This window comes from Saccostrea cucullata, unplaced genomic scaffold (assembly GCF_032062105.1).
Source record: "Saccostrea cucullata isolate Sc308-1 unplaced genomic scaffold, CSIRO_AGI_Scuc_v1 ctg3896, whole genome shotgun sequence".
In the NCBI taxonomy this organism is placed as follows: Eukaryota; Metazoa; Mollusca; class Bivalvia; order Ostreida; family Ostreidae; genus Saccostrea; species Saccostrea cuccullata.
In genome coordinates this window covers 30,905-47,199 of record NW_026931349.1, presented here as the reverse complement: position 1 = coordinate 47,199, position 16,295 = coordinate 30,905, and the positions used below count along the sequence as shown (strand labels likewise).

Genomic DNA, 16,295 nt, shown 5'->3' with positions numbered 1-16,295 from the left:
TGATAATTTTTGCTTAATATTATCTTTGTATCATAATATTGGTTGTTAATTTATGCTTTTGCAATTTCTGAGAGAGACAATAATTTATTTAATCTTATCAGTTTGAACTCGATTAAAAAATTACCTTCAGCACTACATAGCAGTTCAGCTGCTGTTAAAAGTTTCGCCCTCTGCTGGGGGTCTCTGATGCCAAGTGCATCAAGGTCACTCTCATTTAAGTCTGCAAAACTTTCCAGGTGCTCAAAACCATTTTCAAGAAAGACTTTTTCTAGACTCTGGAAAAGATTTAAACACGTTTATAGAATAAATCAACTTGGTACATTGTATAAACCCTCAATACTATATCAAGATTAAGGACAGTGGATGAGTAAAGTTTGTGTAGAATTCATCTATCAATTTTTAAAATATAAAGTGAAGATGCTTATAATGAATTCACACAACTGACCGGGTATGGATTTAAAGCAAAGATGCCTTCATGACAGACTTCAACCAATCGTAAGCCAGGATTTCACGGAAAAATCGACAGAGGTGGGGTAAAGTGATTTTCATGGCCAATGGTTTTAAAACATATTATGAACTTTTCATTCAGTGGTTTATCATGAACTACCTGGGTAAACAGATTGACAATTTTTGCTTATAGCGAATCATCTTTGGATTACACTACAAGCATGCAGGTATTAACTGTATGTAGTCCAACAAACCTCTAATCCTAGTCTATACAGCAGCTCCTCCACAGTCCTGGGTTTGGCTTTCCTGGGTGTCCGGCGGGGATTGGGGGTCCTTCTCTGGTTACCCTCGGTGACACTATGACTACAGGCCTCAGTGTACGAGGGTCTGAACCAGCCCGTCCTCCCACTCAGTACCCCCTTCCACAGGCTCCCCGCTGTCTTAGTGGCCACCCAGATAATGTCTCCTTTCTAAAAATAGACAAAGGATCTTTTTTATTTTTTAAAATGATCACATATATAAATGCAACATCTCTGATATTTTGTCCATCAGTTTTTTTTTATTTGTAGCAAGCAGCACCTTCAAAGATATGAATATAATGCTTCAAAGAAGCGGTGTGATTTGTCTTTACCTCATAAAGTTTCAAACTGATTTTTAAACAAAATTCTCTTTCAAATATGTAAATTGTACGGCATATGCCAGGTATTGAAGAACAGTTTTGACACTGTGTTCATCTAATGGATCTTTATTTCACTGGACCCAGACCTTGATATGCAGCATGTCCACTTCTGTTTTGGACGGGGTGTAATCTGTATGGACCCGAACTAGGGAGGAGGAGGTGTTGTCAAGGTTACCAGCCATTCCTTCGGCCTCCATTGACGATCCACTTTTCCCGCTTCCTGGACTAGCACTGTGTGTGGCTACAGATAAAATCCAGTTCATTATGATATACAAACTTAAAAACATGAAAAAGACATTTACACTTCACTGATATCAAGTTTTACACTGATTTATTATTTTGGCTTTCTTTCTTCTGATGTTATGAGCAACATTAGGAGGTTTTCCTGACATGATTTTGATTACCTACTGATAGTTAAGAAAATCTACATACACATATTTCCAGATCCTCCACTCTGTGAACTTTCGACGGAGCTCACCGATTTATTGGTCCCTGACTGGTTACGCACCTGCAAGTAAAAAATAACCGTAATTAATTTTATAGCACACATAATATTTCGATCAACTTTGCTGCATGTTGAAATGATTTATTGGCACAAAACTGTGTGAAATTCATCGCCTTAAATACTTTGATGTCCAATAATCATTAAGCGAATTTGGAAACAATTATTGACATTCAACGGAAAAGGGAAGTAACTTGACCCCTCCATTAAGATTGTTAAGATTTTGTAACATGAAATCTGATATTGGAACATGTCAACTGAACATGCAGGTGTGACACTGCCAATAAATCAATATCTAAAGCCTTCTTTAAGCTTGACAACAAGTTTCTTGTTGCTGTCTTTATTCTTTGCCTGTTCTTGTCTATCTCCCAAATTATTTGAATGATAACTGGACAAGTTTGGCCATCTGTAAATAATGCTATTTTCCACGTGATAAGCCCTGGTCAATTGTTGTGTGCCTTGACAACTTTATTAATACTTAAATCAATACAAGAACATCCTCTCTAATTGAATAAATCTAAGTTCTCACTAGATCCAGCGTCTGACCCAACAATCGCATTAGTTTACAATTCCTGTAGAACCGCAATTCTTACTTCTGTCTATAATCTGATGATGAAAAAAGGGGTTTACGACAAAATCAATAACTTCTTTACAAAAAGTGAGAATAAATTGCCTGATTTTCACAAGGGAAGGGAATAAGAAACATTGTCTAATCTTAAACAACTTTGAAGACAAATTACTGCTTTATGTCAAAAGATTCATAAAGACCTATGCTAGTGCAGTCATTATCTTAAGCACATTAAAATACTTGGAAGTTAAACAAAGTTACACTTCAAATTTATACATTTCTTCAAGTATTTTATTTGTATCTACTCCACATAAGATAAAATTACTGCTCAATGGTAAAGTTGACAAGTTTTCAAAAGATCTTAAATTTGGAAAGAAAAAAGGAACATATATGCTATTGAGCCATAAATTGTTTTATAGATGTTTAAAACAAATCATTGACTTTTATTTCTGAGGTGGCTTATTACTTTTGATCCAAACACCATGTATATACTGTAACTCAAATCATTTACTGCTTCAAAAAAAAGATCACGTTTCCTTATCTTGTTAGCAGCAACAAACATTGGCAGACCTGGATGTAAACATAACACTCAAAATCAAATCAAAAATCACATCTGTGACAAAAAAAGGTTTTCATAGTTTCCACCAGCAAATAGATCACCTTCAAAACTTAGCCCTAAATTACCCATAAAAAGGTCAGGGAAACGTAAACATAAAGTGTCAGGGGTGCTCGTCAGTTTCTAAGAAAAGACAGACATTGAAATTCGAGCTCAGTGTTGACTTTTACCTCTAATGATGTGTATATTACATCTCTCATAAATATCTCAAACTGAAGTCTGGAACTGTCTGTGTCAATATTTATTTTACGCGACTTGGATTACATGTAGCACCATGGCATAGATACAGTAAGCATAGAAAATCTGGGGGTCTGCACTTTTGAGTCACAATAGGAACTTCTCAGTGTTGAGACATCAAAAAAGTGTAAATTGAAATGTGCAATATATGAACAACTTGAAAAAGTAAGATTTTAATGATATCTTAATCATTTACCAAGTTTCTCTTTCAATGAATGAAACTGGAAAATTGCTTTTGCATAAATCTCTTCATCTGTCAAAACATTTGAAGAAATCCTTCTTGACAAGTGTGTTCCTTAATTGAAAGACAGCCCAAAAAACTAAACTCAACATTTGTGTGTGTACAAATGAGTATGCCAAGGCTCATCATTTTTTTCATAATAATCAAACCCTACATTTGTGTAAAAAATGAACATCTTTGACATTCATTTAACTGTGTACTGTATTTTGCTTTACAGTGCAATCAATCAGGTACAGGGTTGTCTTAAACACATGTTAATTTAAGACTCATAAAAAAATCCCAATGGTAACTGTTGTTCCTCGAGCCCTGATACAGTACAGATTCTCCTGTCTAATTGAAACAGACATTGACACCCCCCTTTTCTTCCTTATGCTGAGAAACTTTAAGTGTGAAGGTTCATGATCCTATGTATTATATATGAGGCAAATGATTCAAAATCCTATCTTACTGATAGCTAGCTAATGCAAAATGTGTCCCTTGTCACTCTAAATTAACACCCACTTCAAAGTTGTCAATTTTTAATTCCCACTTCTCAATTTTTTGGTCTACTTGATAAAATTAAGAAACCATTACCGAACAAGGAAATTTTCCCATATTCACCCCCCCACCTTTCCTCCACTTTTTTCCTGTTTTGTTTTCAAAACAAAACTTCAACTGTGTTATTTTTTCTGTTTTTGAAACCTTTCAAATGAATGCATTCTTTTTTACCTAATAAAATCTTTTTTAAAAGCACACATTGATTTTTCTATACTGCATTTCTCACTTAATTTCATTTTTCTATTCCAAGAAGAAAAATCCTTTCTTTGCTTTGAAGTCATTACTTTATTAGGTTCAATAAGCTATACATTGGATCTATGAAGAGAAATCCCGATTTCCGTTTTCTCTTTATGGTAGTTTTTAGAATTTTACTGTTTTCCCAATACACCGAAGCCATAAAATATAATGAAGCTGACATGAATCTAAGAAAAAGGATTGCGGAGAATAACTGACTAAGATTATCCCAAATTGATCTTGACACTCAATTTCTGTTACTGACATGAATGGAAAGCGAGATAAGGACTTTTTTTATGGATCTTCACATTTTTGATTTCCAAAACGAAACTAGATATGTCCATAATATAACTAGTACAATGTTCCTCTATAGATTCAATTTATAGATAAAATATAAATAAAAGTGAATCTGAGATACCGTACCCATAAGAATAAAAAATATTTCTGATGTGAAACATAATTCTATTTTATACTAATTACAAACTAAGAAGGTCAATAAATCTATTCAATTTATTTCAACTGTTTAGTACTTTAAAATACATGTATTTGACCAAGTTGAATCATTTAAATTTCATTACAAATTGTTTCTATATACTCAACGTCTGTAATGAAGCAAAGTTAGAAAAGTCTTTCTTCCTTCGATTGTTTTCCTAAATCTTCCGATAAAAGTTTTTTTTGAACAATTCACATGATTGCTTTCTGAATTATTAATGCTTGTTGGTCCTAAGCTCCCGACAAAATAAATATAAATCGTGTTTTCCCCTCAAGACATCGTCACCAGGCTCAGCATGAGAGAACAATAATAGAGAGAAGATAGGAAGTAATATGCCTAGGAAATTAAAAATCGGATGCAATAGTCAGAAAACTTATCTCTGAGACCCTGACAGAAAGGACCTCAATATTTAATGTTCTTCTTTTATCAATGCAAGATAAATCAAAATGACAGTGCCAATAAGCTTCCGCAGATAAATCTATCAAACCAATCGTCTGTGCTTTTTTTTTCCTTCAATTTCTTGATTTGGCACAAGAAGAATCAACAAGCGAACTTCTAGTAAAACAAAGTCAGGAGTTCTTAGTCCTTTCAGGATCTGTACTGGCTATCATAATTTGGAATGGCAATTTCCTGAAATTACATTCTATGATCAATTCTATTTCCTCTTGGAAATATAATTAAATGACTTCCCATAATTCCATCCCTGTTATCTCCCCTTGATTTATCTTTTATGAGCCTGGGTTTGTGTGGAAGATGTTTATCTATAAATAATATTTTGTAATGTTGGGAAGTGGACAGCCAAACAAAATATCAGCGAGCACTGACTTCAAAGGCATAATTACCATTCTCCCCAATTATCTGACCCATACACACAAATACCCTCAGTATATTTATACAGTTACAAATAATACCAAAAAGTATATTCTTTAGCAATTACAGAAAGAAATGCATCTTGCTTCAAAAGAGTAAAAATAAATCTGCTTAAAATTTGAAATATCGATTCTATGGAGAAATAAGACAACAGAGGAGATTATTTTGTTTCTTTTTTATCATGGCTACTTAAATTGACAAGCATAAAGTGGGATTATGGTCAGCTTCCAGTGCCTTCCACTGAAGGGATGCCGCGAGATGACTGCAGTGTAATATTATGATGTCAATTAGATCTGATAAAATATTCAGCTTCCTCCAAGTTCAATGACTGGTTAATAGGATGATGGCACTAGTTTAAATTCAAGAGGTCAAACTTAGAAAAGATGACTTGATCTGCAAGGATGTTCTGTCTTGAACTACCTTTTTTCCAGTAAAAAAAAAGGAAGTGGTCTGCAGGGAAGCTCAATTACTCTCCCAAACCCCTTTTAAACATGAAAATGATGAATCCTCTTCTATCAGAAAGTTACGATAATCACAAAAAAGAATTTTGATTATACTATGGAATGCTAAAAAGGATACAAACAGATACCAAGACCAAGAAAAACATCAAGAAGATCACAGCAAAAAAAAATCATGGCCAGGGCACATACATAGGTAACTTCAAGACAACCAGAAAATAAATCTACAGAAATCTATCATTATCAGAATTTCCTGGAGGTTTGTGTAGTGGATCCTAGAATGTGGTCATCAATAATGTAGAACATTCCAGTAAAATTCCCCCAAGACACAAGGGAAGCTGAGAATTTGATGATTAGCTGGTGTGTATCCCCTGCCTGACCAGACACAGCTGTAGAGGTCGTGTGAGGTCAGTGATCATGTGACAAAGGGGGCAGACAGCTGGGATCGCTGAGTTACGTCCAATGTAAATAGATAGATGTGATAGATGAGGGTTTCTAATCAACGCTGACAGACATATCACAGGCCTGTAAAACTACAATCCCAGCAATGTTACTACGTTATAAATTGTATTTACCACCAACATCAGGGTGCCTGCATCATCAGCTAGCAGAAAAGTTTTAAAATATTTATAGCCAATTTTTTTAGTAATTTCAACTGGGTTTATAGCTATATAGGTGCTTGCTCATAAATTACATTACTTTTTAAGTTTTAATACACTTAACAAATTATAAGGTCTCATTTTTTTTGCACATTAGGTGTTGATTATAATTACAATCTTAATCAAGTGGAAAGAGTATTGTACATCATTTTATTGGCATTATTTAAAGTTATGTTGTAATGTTGAAGTTAAGATGTCTCTGCAGTCAAACACATGTATATAAAAGACCTCATTGACAACCTCTTTTTTTTTTTTAATTATCTCTCTTTTACAAGAGTCCTTGCCCTTTCAAGCTTATGATCAAGTCTGAATCTTGGGACATTTTGGAGTTGAAACTGGTGGCCAACATTGTGAAAGGGCAAGTTCTGGGGCAAATAAACAGTCCAAAATATCAGATCACTCAAGTGAGGTGAGCACATGTGAGCTAAAATCCAAAACAACTTCAAAAAATATTTTTACAATTAACACTTTATGCTGATGGATTTGCCAAATAATGAATTTAACCTAGGAAGATTTATGAGAATTCCACCTTTACTCAAACTTTATGTCCACATTTTGTGTACATTTTATTACAAAGTATAGATTTTTAAGTGAGTACACCAGCAAATTCTGTAAATTAATCACAGAGAAGGCTCAGGTTTCACAGCATTAATCACATTAATTAAGAGGAATTATGTGAAATCAATTTATTTTATCACAAATTTCGCACAATATGATTAAGGTTTGGCCCATCAAACCCTTTCACCTTGTGTTATCTTCCATTGCAGAAGGTTTTTACACATATGGACTTTTTTTCAATTACTCTGAAATCGGTATTTTATGTCTAAAATGATACAATCTCACTATATAGCTCAAGTTTTACTCACATGGAAAAGCTTTTCTGCTCTTCTAATTTTTTTCTTTTGCAAGAAAAATAATAATTCTTTCCTCATTACAGTAATATTTTAGATATTTTTAGATTCAGACTTTTACTAAATGCTCAATATCATATGCCACTTTGGTGTTTTTGTTTTTTTTTTCAAATACCTTTTGCATTTTGATTGGATCTCCTCCCTCTGAGTTTTTCCTCCATCCAATGGCTGGTGAACTGTCTGACCCTGTTGACATGGCACTGGAGTAGGTGCTGTAATTCCAGTTGTCTCCCCTTGTGGCTGCCAATTCACCAGGTGTCAGGACATGAGTCTGGCACTCCATGGAATGCTCCGACTCCATGGAAAAATTAGACATGGCTGATGGAGATTCATGGAAGGAGCTATGGTGACCATTACCATGGTAAAAGTTCCCATGCTGACCATAACACAGACTTCCTGTGTGGTACATTTTACCGTCATGAGGAAAGACCGGTGAATACAGACGTGGGTGACCAGGAGAATAGAACGTCACGGGAGAGTGAACATCTGACGGGCCGTAGAACCCTCGAGTTGGGGTACAGGACATGGCACGAGCTGCCTCGGGAGATTTCGTGGAGGGAGTGAACTCGATGTGACTGACGCTGTGAACTCGTCGGTGTTGGTAACACTCAAAACGATGACTAGGATCATTGCAGAAATTCGGAGAGGTTTTAGTCGGATCATTGGACAGGAATCGCTGGCAAACCTGACATCTGGTGACAATATCTGTTCAAAAGAAATAATCATGAAACAATTATTACAAAAAATCAAATGATCATGTTTGTATTTCAGCATTCAATTATCTATTTTTTTCAGTCAAATGATCCTACTGGCATTTTATATTTGAATCAATCAGATTCATTATTTCCAACAGACATATCAATTTAAAGTGATTTCACGGCATAATAAGAGACAATAAAGTTACGTAATTTCTCTCTTATTAACTTTATTTTTTCGCCGATCAGTCTATACTAATGATAGATCAGACATCTGAGGTTCGTTATTGAGATTAATTCTACATCTTTGAACTTTAGTAGGTTTATTGATTGTTTCACACAACAAAAATAATATTGCATGATCCTCAGATGGGCTTTGTTGTTGATTTCGTTACCATGGTAAGTTGCCGAGGGTGATTTAACAGGTTTGCCTCCTTGCTTTTTCTTCTTTTGGGCCCCTTTATGGTTTCCCTGGAAAAGAAATGAAAGAAAACCATCACAATCTAAAACCTCTATGTGAATCAATGTGGCTCTGATGCTGTTGCATCAAGTAATTAATGCATAATCATTTGAATCTTTACGATCTTTTTATGGTTCACCAAGGCCAGGAAAAAGAGTGGAAATAAACATTTTTTTTATGGCTTCATCAGAGAAAAACATGAAAAGTGCTGCCTTCTGCTTTTGATATAAATTTGATAGCTGTTCAATTTTTCATATCATTCCCATGCCTTCATTGTTAATCAGTGAATGGTTACATAAAACTATGCATGCTCCAGTTGTTGATAAATTGAAATAAGCCATTACCATGAACTTGATATTTTAAATGTTTTCCAGTAAAAGTGCCAAAACTACAGATTTCAATTCCAGTTCAGTTGGTTTTAGAACTGTAGTGTCATTTACTAAGATTTTTAATGTCGTTGTTGTTCTATCCTAGATGATCAATTTTCAGAGCAGGGAGATAATTCAAATTCCATGTACAAACCAAATATCAATTCCCCTACAAACTATCATTCCAACTTCATAATTCATATTAAATTTCTTCTTGTACAATCAAATTACCCATTGTATATTTTATGTACTTTGTACTTATTCATTTTTTAATACATATGTGTAATATAGTACATGTGTAACTATTTTCCTGTTCCCCTTTGATCCACCACACTAGAGAAAATAAACACTTCAAAGTGGCAGAAGACATTACACTTGGCATCAAGTGTCCCCTTCATGCTCTACAGCCTCTTGTGACAAAATGCCAGGCAGTCATCAAAGATATCCCCTCTCCTGATAGACATCAAACATGCAACAAATCCAGATTATATCCATATCACAACAACTGAAACTCGAGCCACTTTCTTAACAAATGACATTCCTGCTCATCTTTATTACACCAAGTAAAAGGGGTTTCTGACAAGATCATTTTTCTCCTGGCCTCATAGGAAAAGGATATATGGTGACATTTTTTTCATATTGAAATAATTCATTGTGCTACATGGACCTGCCTAGTGATGTAAAAATTAAAATATTTTGGGCAGATGACCTTAACAAAATCTCTCAAAAATTTCATAAAGGCTGCACTTCCTATGACAGTGTGCAAAATTCTCACAATATGACACATGCACCAGCGTGTCTCCCTAGCATATCCTTTGTAGTACCAAAGTCAAGCTGTACTCTAGTGTAGACCAGACAACTTATCAACAAGCATGCTGTGCTCTTCCTTCTAAACTCTGCCACCCCCTTAATACCTGAGCATTTATCATCATCAATTATCAATTTATCTCTCACCTTCATTTTGTATCAGAGGTATACACGATTTTCTGATTACAGTTGATGTCTCATTTTTTTCAGTTATCAGCTGTATACAAAAGTGAATGACACACAAAGACTATGAGAAAATTACTGCTTGGTGTGCATTTTTTAATCACACTAGTACTTTATAATACCCAAACACAACTTTGGATGTACTTAATAACTAGGTGTAGAGAAAATGAGATCCATAATGAATACAAATTTGAAAGCCTATGACCTTAGACTACACTACCAAGGAATCAAAAAGATTCCTTAACACCAAGACATGATCTGCAATCAGTCATTCTATCAAAAAATTTATAACAGAAGGAGTAATGTCCCTTTATCTTGGGTTATCTTAGTGTTCAGAAATCTCCCTTTGTGTTCAGTGATCTCCCCTTGTTTACAATGTTGTGTTTTGTGATGAAGCTTCCCTTGTACACACCTGCTGTTGCTGTTGTTGCCATTCTCGGCGCCTCTCCTCTTCGTACTGTTTTACCTACAAAAAGTGGGGAAAAAATTACATAAACTGAATGCACTACCATGACACCTGCTCTAAGTTAGAGAATGAGGGATGGAATATTGCATTACTTGAAAAATTTTGGGATGTTAAATCAGTCAAGAAATACCACCCCTCTTCGGGAAAAAAAGGATTTTCTATCAAGTTTTCATGACATGGTGATATCTAAACTCTTATCATTCTGTCCAACTTCCCATTGTAAGTCTTCTCAATATTTTTTTATGCAATGGATTCAACATGGCACACCCAATAAACATTTGTTTTGCTGATATGTATACTTTCAGTGTAATTAATATGCTAAATACCCCTATAAATGACATAAAAATCCCCACATTAAGACATCAGAAACAACAATACAGACAATGATCCCTTCCTTAGTGACAAAAGATCCGGATTCATTGCATCTTTGATGGCGACACAATTCTTCCATGATTTGTTCAACTTTTGGTGTTTTATTTTTTATACATATAGAAGGTGTATTACTTATATTTTTTAACATTTGATTTTTTGGGGTGACATTTATAATTCATAAACAAAAACATCAATTTTGAAATTTAAAACACTGACAATTAATACCAATTTTTTCCCATCATAATTTTTTTGCTTGTAAGCATTTCAGACTCATAAAAATACAGCATTATTTTTAATTCTCATGAAAAATAAAGTGCCCCGCCACAGCATGATACGCCCGTCAAATATATTGTTAAATAATCATAAATTGGTTAAGGTGCAAGAAAATCAGATAACCTTGATTAACAGATTGACACAGATTTCAATGATCTAATTTCCATTTCTTATCATGTTTAAAATATTGTACATACATCTCTAAAAGACTTACAGTGTAGGGATTAATTACCGGTATAACAAATAATACATCATATAATTCTAAACTGGCTGTGTTAGAACTTAACAAATATCCATCTGCAGCTTTAAATTGTTTATTGCATATTTTATGGAATAATGGAAATGCTACAGTCTAATAAAAAAATCAAAAATAAATTATTCTTTAGACTATAAAATTCTAAGTGAGACATGACTGCAATTTGTTGCAAATATATAAAAATTGAAATGTAATTTTTTTTCAATGAACACATGTATAATTAGTTTTAATCATATTATACAATACTAATTTAGTTTTAATCATACACTAAAACATCAATTTGTTTTAATTACATTACACATACACAGACTACCAGTTAGCTCCTGACAATAAACTCATTAATTTCTCTCTAATTTGACATGCAAATTTCTGCTATTAAAATTCTTCTTGACCAGTGCTTGATAATTATGCCCATGGGACAAACTGAATTCCTCTCAAAACATTAACATTTGTTACAGATTGCTGTTAAAGTATATGATGAGTTTTTACTTGATTCAACATTTTTTAATAAGGTTTACTTTTAATTATATTATACAATATCAATTAAGTTTTTATCATACACTGTATTTTAAAGCATCAATTTGTTTTAATTACATTACACCAATTGAAAGATCTTTTTCTGAACTAGCCATCAAGAACTCTTAATTAACACAAGCAACTATGAGGCCATTTCTTTTTGCCCAACTCCCAAGAGATTAAAGATAAAGATAACAGCTGCATTATCAGAGATCTGCTCTACCAGTTTGCTCCTGACAATAAACTCATTAATTTCTCTCTAATTTGACATGCAAATTTCTGCTATCAAAATTCTTCTTGACCAGTGCTTGATAATTATGTCCATGGGACAAACTGAATTCCTCTCAAAACATTAACATTTGTTACAGATTGCTGTAAAGTATATGATGAAAAAATTTATATATATATAAAAAAGTTTTTACTTGATTTAACATTTTTAAATAAGGATACAACTATATTTTTACATTTTTTAGGATTATGAAATTTAAAATTTTAAAGACTTAGTTTTTAAAAAAAATTCACTTAAATTAAAGGTCACAGTGACCTTGAAATAGGCCGCGACACACCTTCTACCTAAGATGTATAATTTTGCCAAGTTTGAAAGCTCTAGGTCTAACAGTTTTCTAGCTATGAGCCGGACAGGATTTTTCCATATTTGGACATAGCATCTTTATTAAAGGTCAGAACGACCTACTTTTTGTGCGCGACACACCGTCTACCCAAGAAGTATCAACTGTCAAAGTTTGATAATCCTAGGTCTAATAGTATTCAAGTTATGAGCCGGACACGAATGGACAGACGGACGGACGGACGGACGGACATGAAGCCTATAACATAATACGTCCCGTCTTAAGACGGGCGTATAAAAAGACTTATCTGGTAACATAATCTAAGGAGCATAATTAACTCCTGAGCGTCAAAAAACGTTAATTTGGGTGGGACTTTGGATTTTTAATATATTGTTAGCCCCTGTATTTTACCTTCCCAATTTTTTAGCCCAAATAAATTCCTCTCTCCATTACTCAAACAATTTGTTAGCACTCAAGCATCTCCCAAACAGCAGGTGTCCGACAAAAAAATCTAAATTTTGTCATCACCCACAACACCTTGTGTTTGTAAACAGGGAGAAAAATCATTCCTTATCTAAGATACCCTCTGTACTTTAAAATCTACCTGTACACTTGTTCATGTAGAATATAATACCCACTTTATAGACATAACACAATTACAGTCTTTCTTATGTATATTTCCAAGTAAATTCAATTTTTTCCAAATCCCTGCGGTATTTGCATAAGGGATAAACAGGTATTTTTCTCTGATTCAATATTAGTACAATATCATGGTCAGTATATAAATAGTGGGCATGATCATGCCGATTTTGACAAAGGGCACCTGCTCTTAATCCCCTTTAAATCGGAGGACTGATAATTCATGGTCTGAATCGGACAATTAGGTCACAGGGTTCAGTTATGACTATACCTTTTCGAATCTTTCATCGAATTAAACCACATGTACATGTAGGTATGCTTGTGGCTTTATCAATCAGAAAAACAACAACGGTGAAATTAACCTTCAATGAAGTAGACTGTCTGGGAATTCAACATAATGTGTATTCTATAATTTTTGTGGTTAAAGCGATAGACAAGGTACTTCAAATGTTGCCAGCCAGGGAATTTACTCATTTTCACTAAATGCTATAAATATATATTGTATTAAACTTTAATTTGTTTACAATTTTTTAAAACATAAATAATGAACTGTAAGAAAGACAATAGGAGATATGTCAATTTTCCCCTTCAAATTAAGAGTTATGCATAGCACAGAAACTACTCAGACTTTTTTTCCAATATAAACAAACCTTGGAGTGAGAAAAAACAAAAGTATATATCCATAGGAAATCCTGGACATTTTTAAGGGTTAATGAACAATTCCCTGTTAACACGAATGTGAGGGTTAAAAAAAAAAAACGGATATTGAGGTCCCAAGTGATGAACCATTCATCAAAATGTTTAGACCAAATCAAAGAAGTCATGACTTGGTTTATATTTAGACAGGATGGGAGGCTAATTAATTTATCCTATCATTCTAAAACCATAAAGTCTTCCATTTCATCTATTAACCAATCCTAAGAACTCTTAAAAGCATTGCTTTCTGAGGCATGTTGCAAGAGAAAAACCCTGCATTCTTCATTACTAACAAGAACAGGTGCTACAAGATGCTGCTAACTAATCTTATCTCAGTTTCTCATGCTTTCAATCAACTTTTTTTTTTTTACTTTTTTTTTTGACAAATGCATGGATATAAATAAAATTTCAACAAATTTCACAAGATATCTTCTTTATGCCATGCATGAAATCATGATTGACTTGTTTGAACTTGAAAAACATAGGCTTAAAAAATCATTACAAAAAAGATTAATCCTTAATGAAAAAATGATAAAAGTCTATACACATTATACAAAACTAATATAAAATTCTCCGGAAAACTTCTGTAAGATACAAATCTTGACAAAGTGCATTTAAGACCCTTGGAAAAATAAGACAAAATGGGAAAATAATCAGTTTTGACAGATAAGTTTGCATGATGCTCTTAGATAACAGACAATGATTAACTCGCTTGAGTAACAAATGAAAATTATTTCTGACATGATTATAGGTCTGACATCTAACAGACATGTAAATTTTAAGGGTAGATAACTGTGTAAAACATTAATAATCTTAAAGAATTTGTTTATTCCTGCAGATTCATTTTTCCTAATTTTATTTTATATGCAAAAACTTCGCATGGCCACAAGATGTATTTCAACCATCTAATAAGCAGATTTACAACTCACAAATTGTTAGTATCCAAATCAGAAAACTGATACAAAACATATGGGTGCCACTAAGGAGGAGAATGCCATTCCTACAGTGAACTACCGGGCAAAAAACACCAAAAATCTGAGAGAAGAAAATAGTGGGACAACAATAAAAACCAGAAACAAATGGCTGCATAGCACGACATAAAGAGGGTTAAATCGAATCGGGCCATTTTACCAGCGTAACACTTGTTTTCTCACATTTTTTGTTGTAGTACAAGTGTTTAATGTCAAGAATTGTTTGGGGTTTGACATGAAATCAAGGGATATAAAAAGAAGAATTTATACCTTTCTAATGGAAAAGTACTTCAAGATTACTAACATTAATGCACATCTTTTCTTGTAAGGAATTTAACCTTTTTTTTTCTTCTCCCACCTCATATAAAAAGCACTATAGCTATAAAACATGATTACCCCAGTATAATTCATTTCCCACAAAAAAGTGAATGTCAAGAGTTTAGTTAACAGACATTTTCCCTGGCCATTGTTTATATCTGGTAGACACTATTTTTCAAAATACACAATTAGCAACATGTCACATAATATCATAACACATCTCTCAAGGCCAGTTTTTCCCATTCATAAACCACACAGCTGACACAATTTCCATTATAACCAACTAGCAAGGAATAATGGCTCCTTTTTGAAAAAGTGTCTGTCGACTTTCTTTGTTCCTTTTTAAAATACAGAATGTAATTGTTTATTTCAAAAAGGCAGGAAACACTTAAATTTAATTAATATTTGGATTCAGTGTTCAACATCAAACAACTGAACTCAAAAGTAGACGCGATTAGATTGGCAAAGCATGTGACACCAGCCTTTAATGTCTCCCAGAAGACTAGTTGTTCATTAAGACTTTGTCTTATTAAATTAAAAAGCCAACTCTTAACTTTTTTTTACCTCTGACAATTTGTATAAAAAAAATTTCATTTAAATTTCTAATACTATCTATACTATTCTTCATTTTTGATTTGCTCTCTTTTTCCCAAGATACAAGACTCCATATATGTTTGTACTAATTCAAAAGATTTCGGTATCATTTGATATTTTGATAAACGTAGTTATATATGGAAATCCTTTAATTCCCACACCCCCCATTTTTATAGAACTTAAAAAATCATCTCAATCCAAACAAGGCTGTCTGCCATTAATCTGATGGGAATTCTCCAATTCTTAATCTCACAAACGCTTTGAGTAATCTATGGTCCCCCACGATTTATGTACTCGGCATTATTAACGGACATTGAGTCTGAATCCCGATCTTGAGGTCCCTTCCCGAGTAAATGACGTTTCTATTTTTTGACGGAGTTCACTTTGTCTGATTTATGTACAAAATGTTACAGAAGGTGACACATGACTCAGAATTTCCAGCAGACTAATGGCTGGATTTTTTTTATTGTCTACTTCAAGCTTCTAAACATTTATGCCCTCAACTTCGACTCGCAGCTGTTTCAAAAACATTTGTCTCCTATTCTGTATCTTTCTTATTTATGTATATTCATTTCTTTGCCAACACGCTCATAACTCAAAAAGATTCCTATTGAAGGCAAGGCTTATATTGACAACTTACAGTGTCCTAAGAGAAAAACA

The 16,295-nt window shown here is 33.6% G+C and overlaps 1 protein-coding gene across 1 annotated transcript in view; it reads right to left on the bottom strand.

The window, feature by feature from the left end:
• Positions 1 to 124: 124 nt before the first annotated feature.
• LOC134232291 (SAM and SH3 domain-containing protein 1-like) overlaps positions 125 to 16,295 on the bottom strand; it is a gene marked incomplete at its 3' end in the record, with an annotated part of 39,866 nt that continues 23,695 nt past the window's right edge. Inside the window, exons 9-15 of the mRNA XM_062714244.1 lie at positions 10,378 to 10,431; positions 8,543 to 8,618; positions 7,568 to 8,157; positions 1,559 to 1,634; positions 1,213 to 1,367; positions 702 to 917; positions 125 to 275 (exon numbers count right to left, since the gene is read on the bottom strand). Of these exons, the coding sequence (XP_062570228.1) occupies positions 125 to 275; positions 702 to 917; positions 1,213 to 1,367; positions 1,559 to 1,634; positions 7,568 to 8,157; positions 8,543 to 8,618; positions 10,378 to 10,431 (1,318 nt within the window). The remainder of the gene's footprint in view (positions 276 to 701; positions 918 to 1,212; positions 1,368 to 1,558; positions 1,635 to 7,567; positions 8,158 to 8,542; positions 8,619 to 10,377; positions 10,432 to 16,295) is intronic.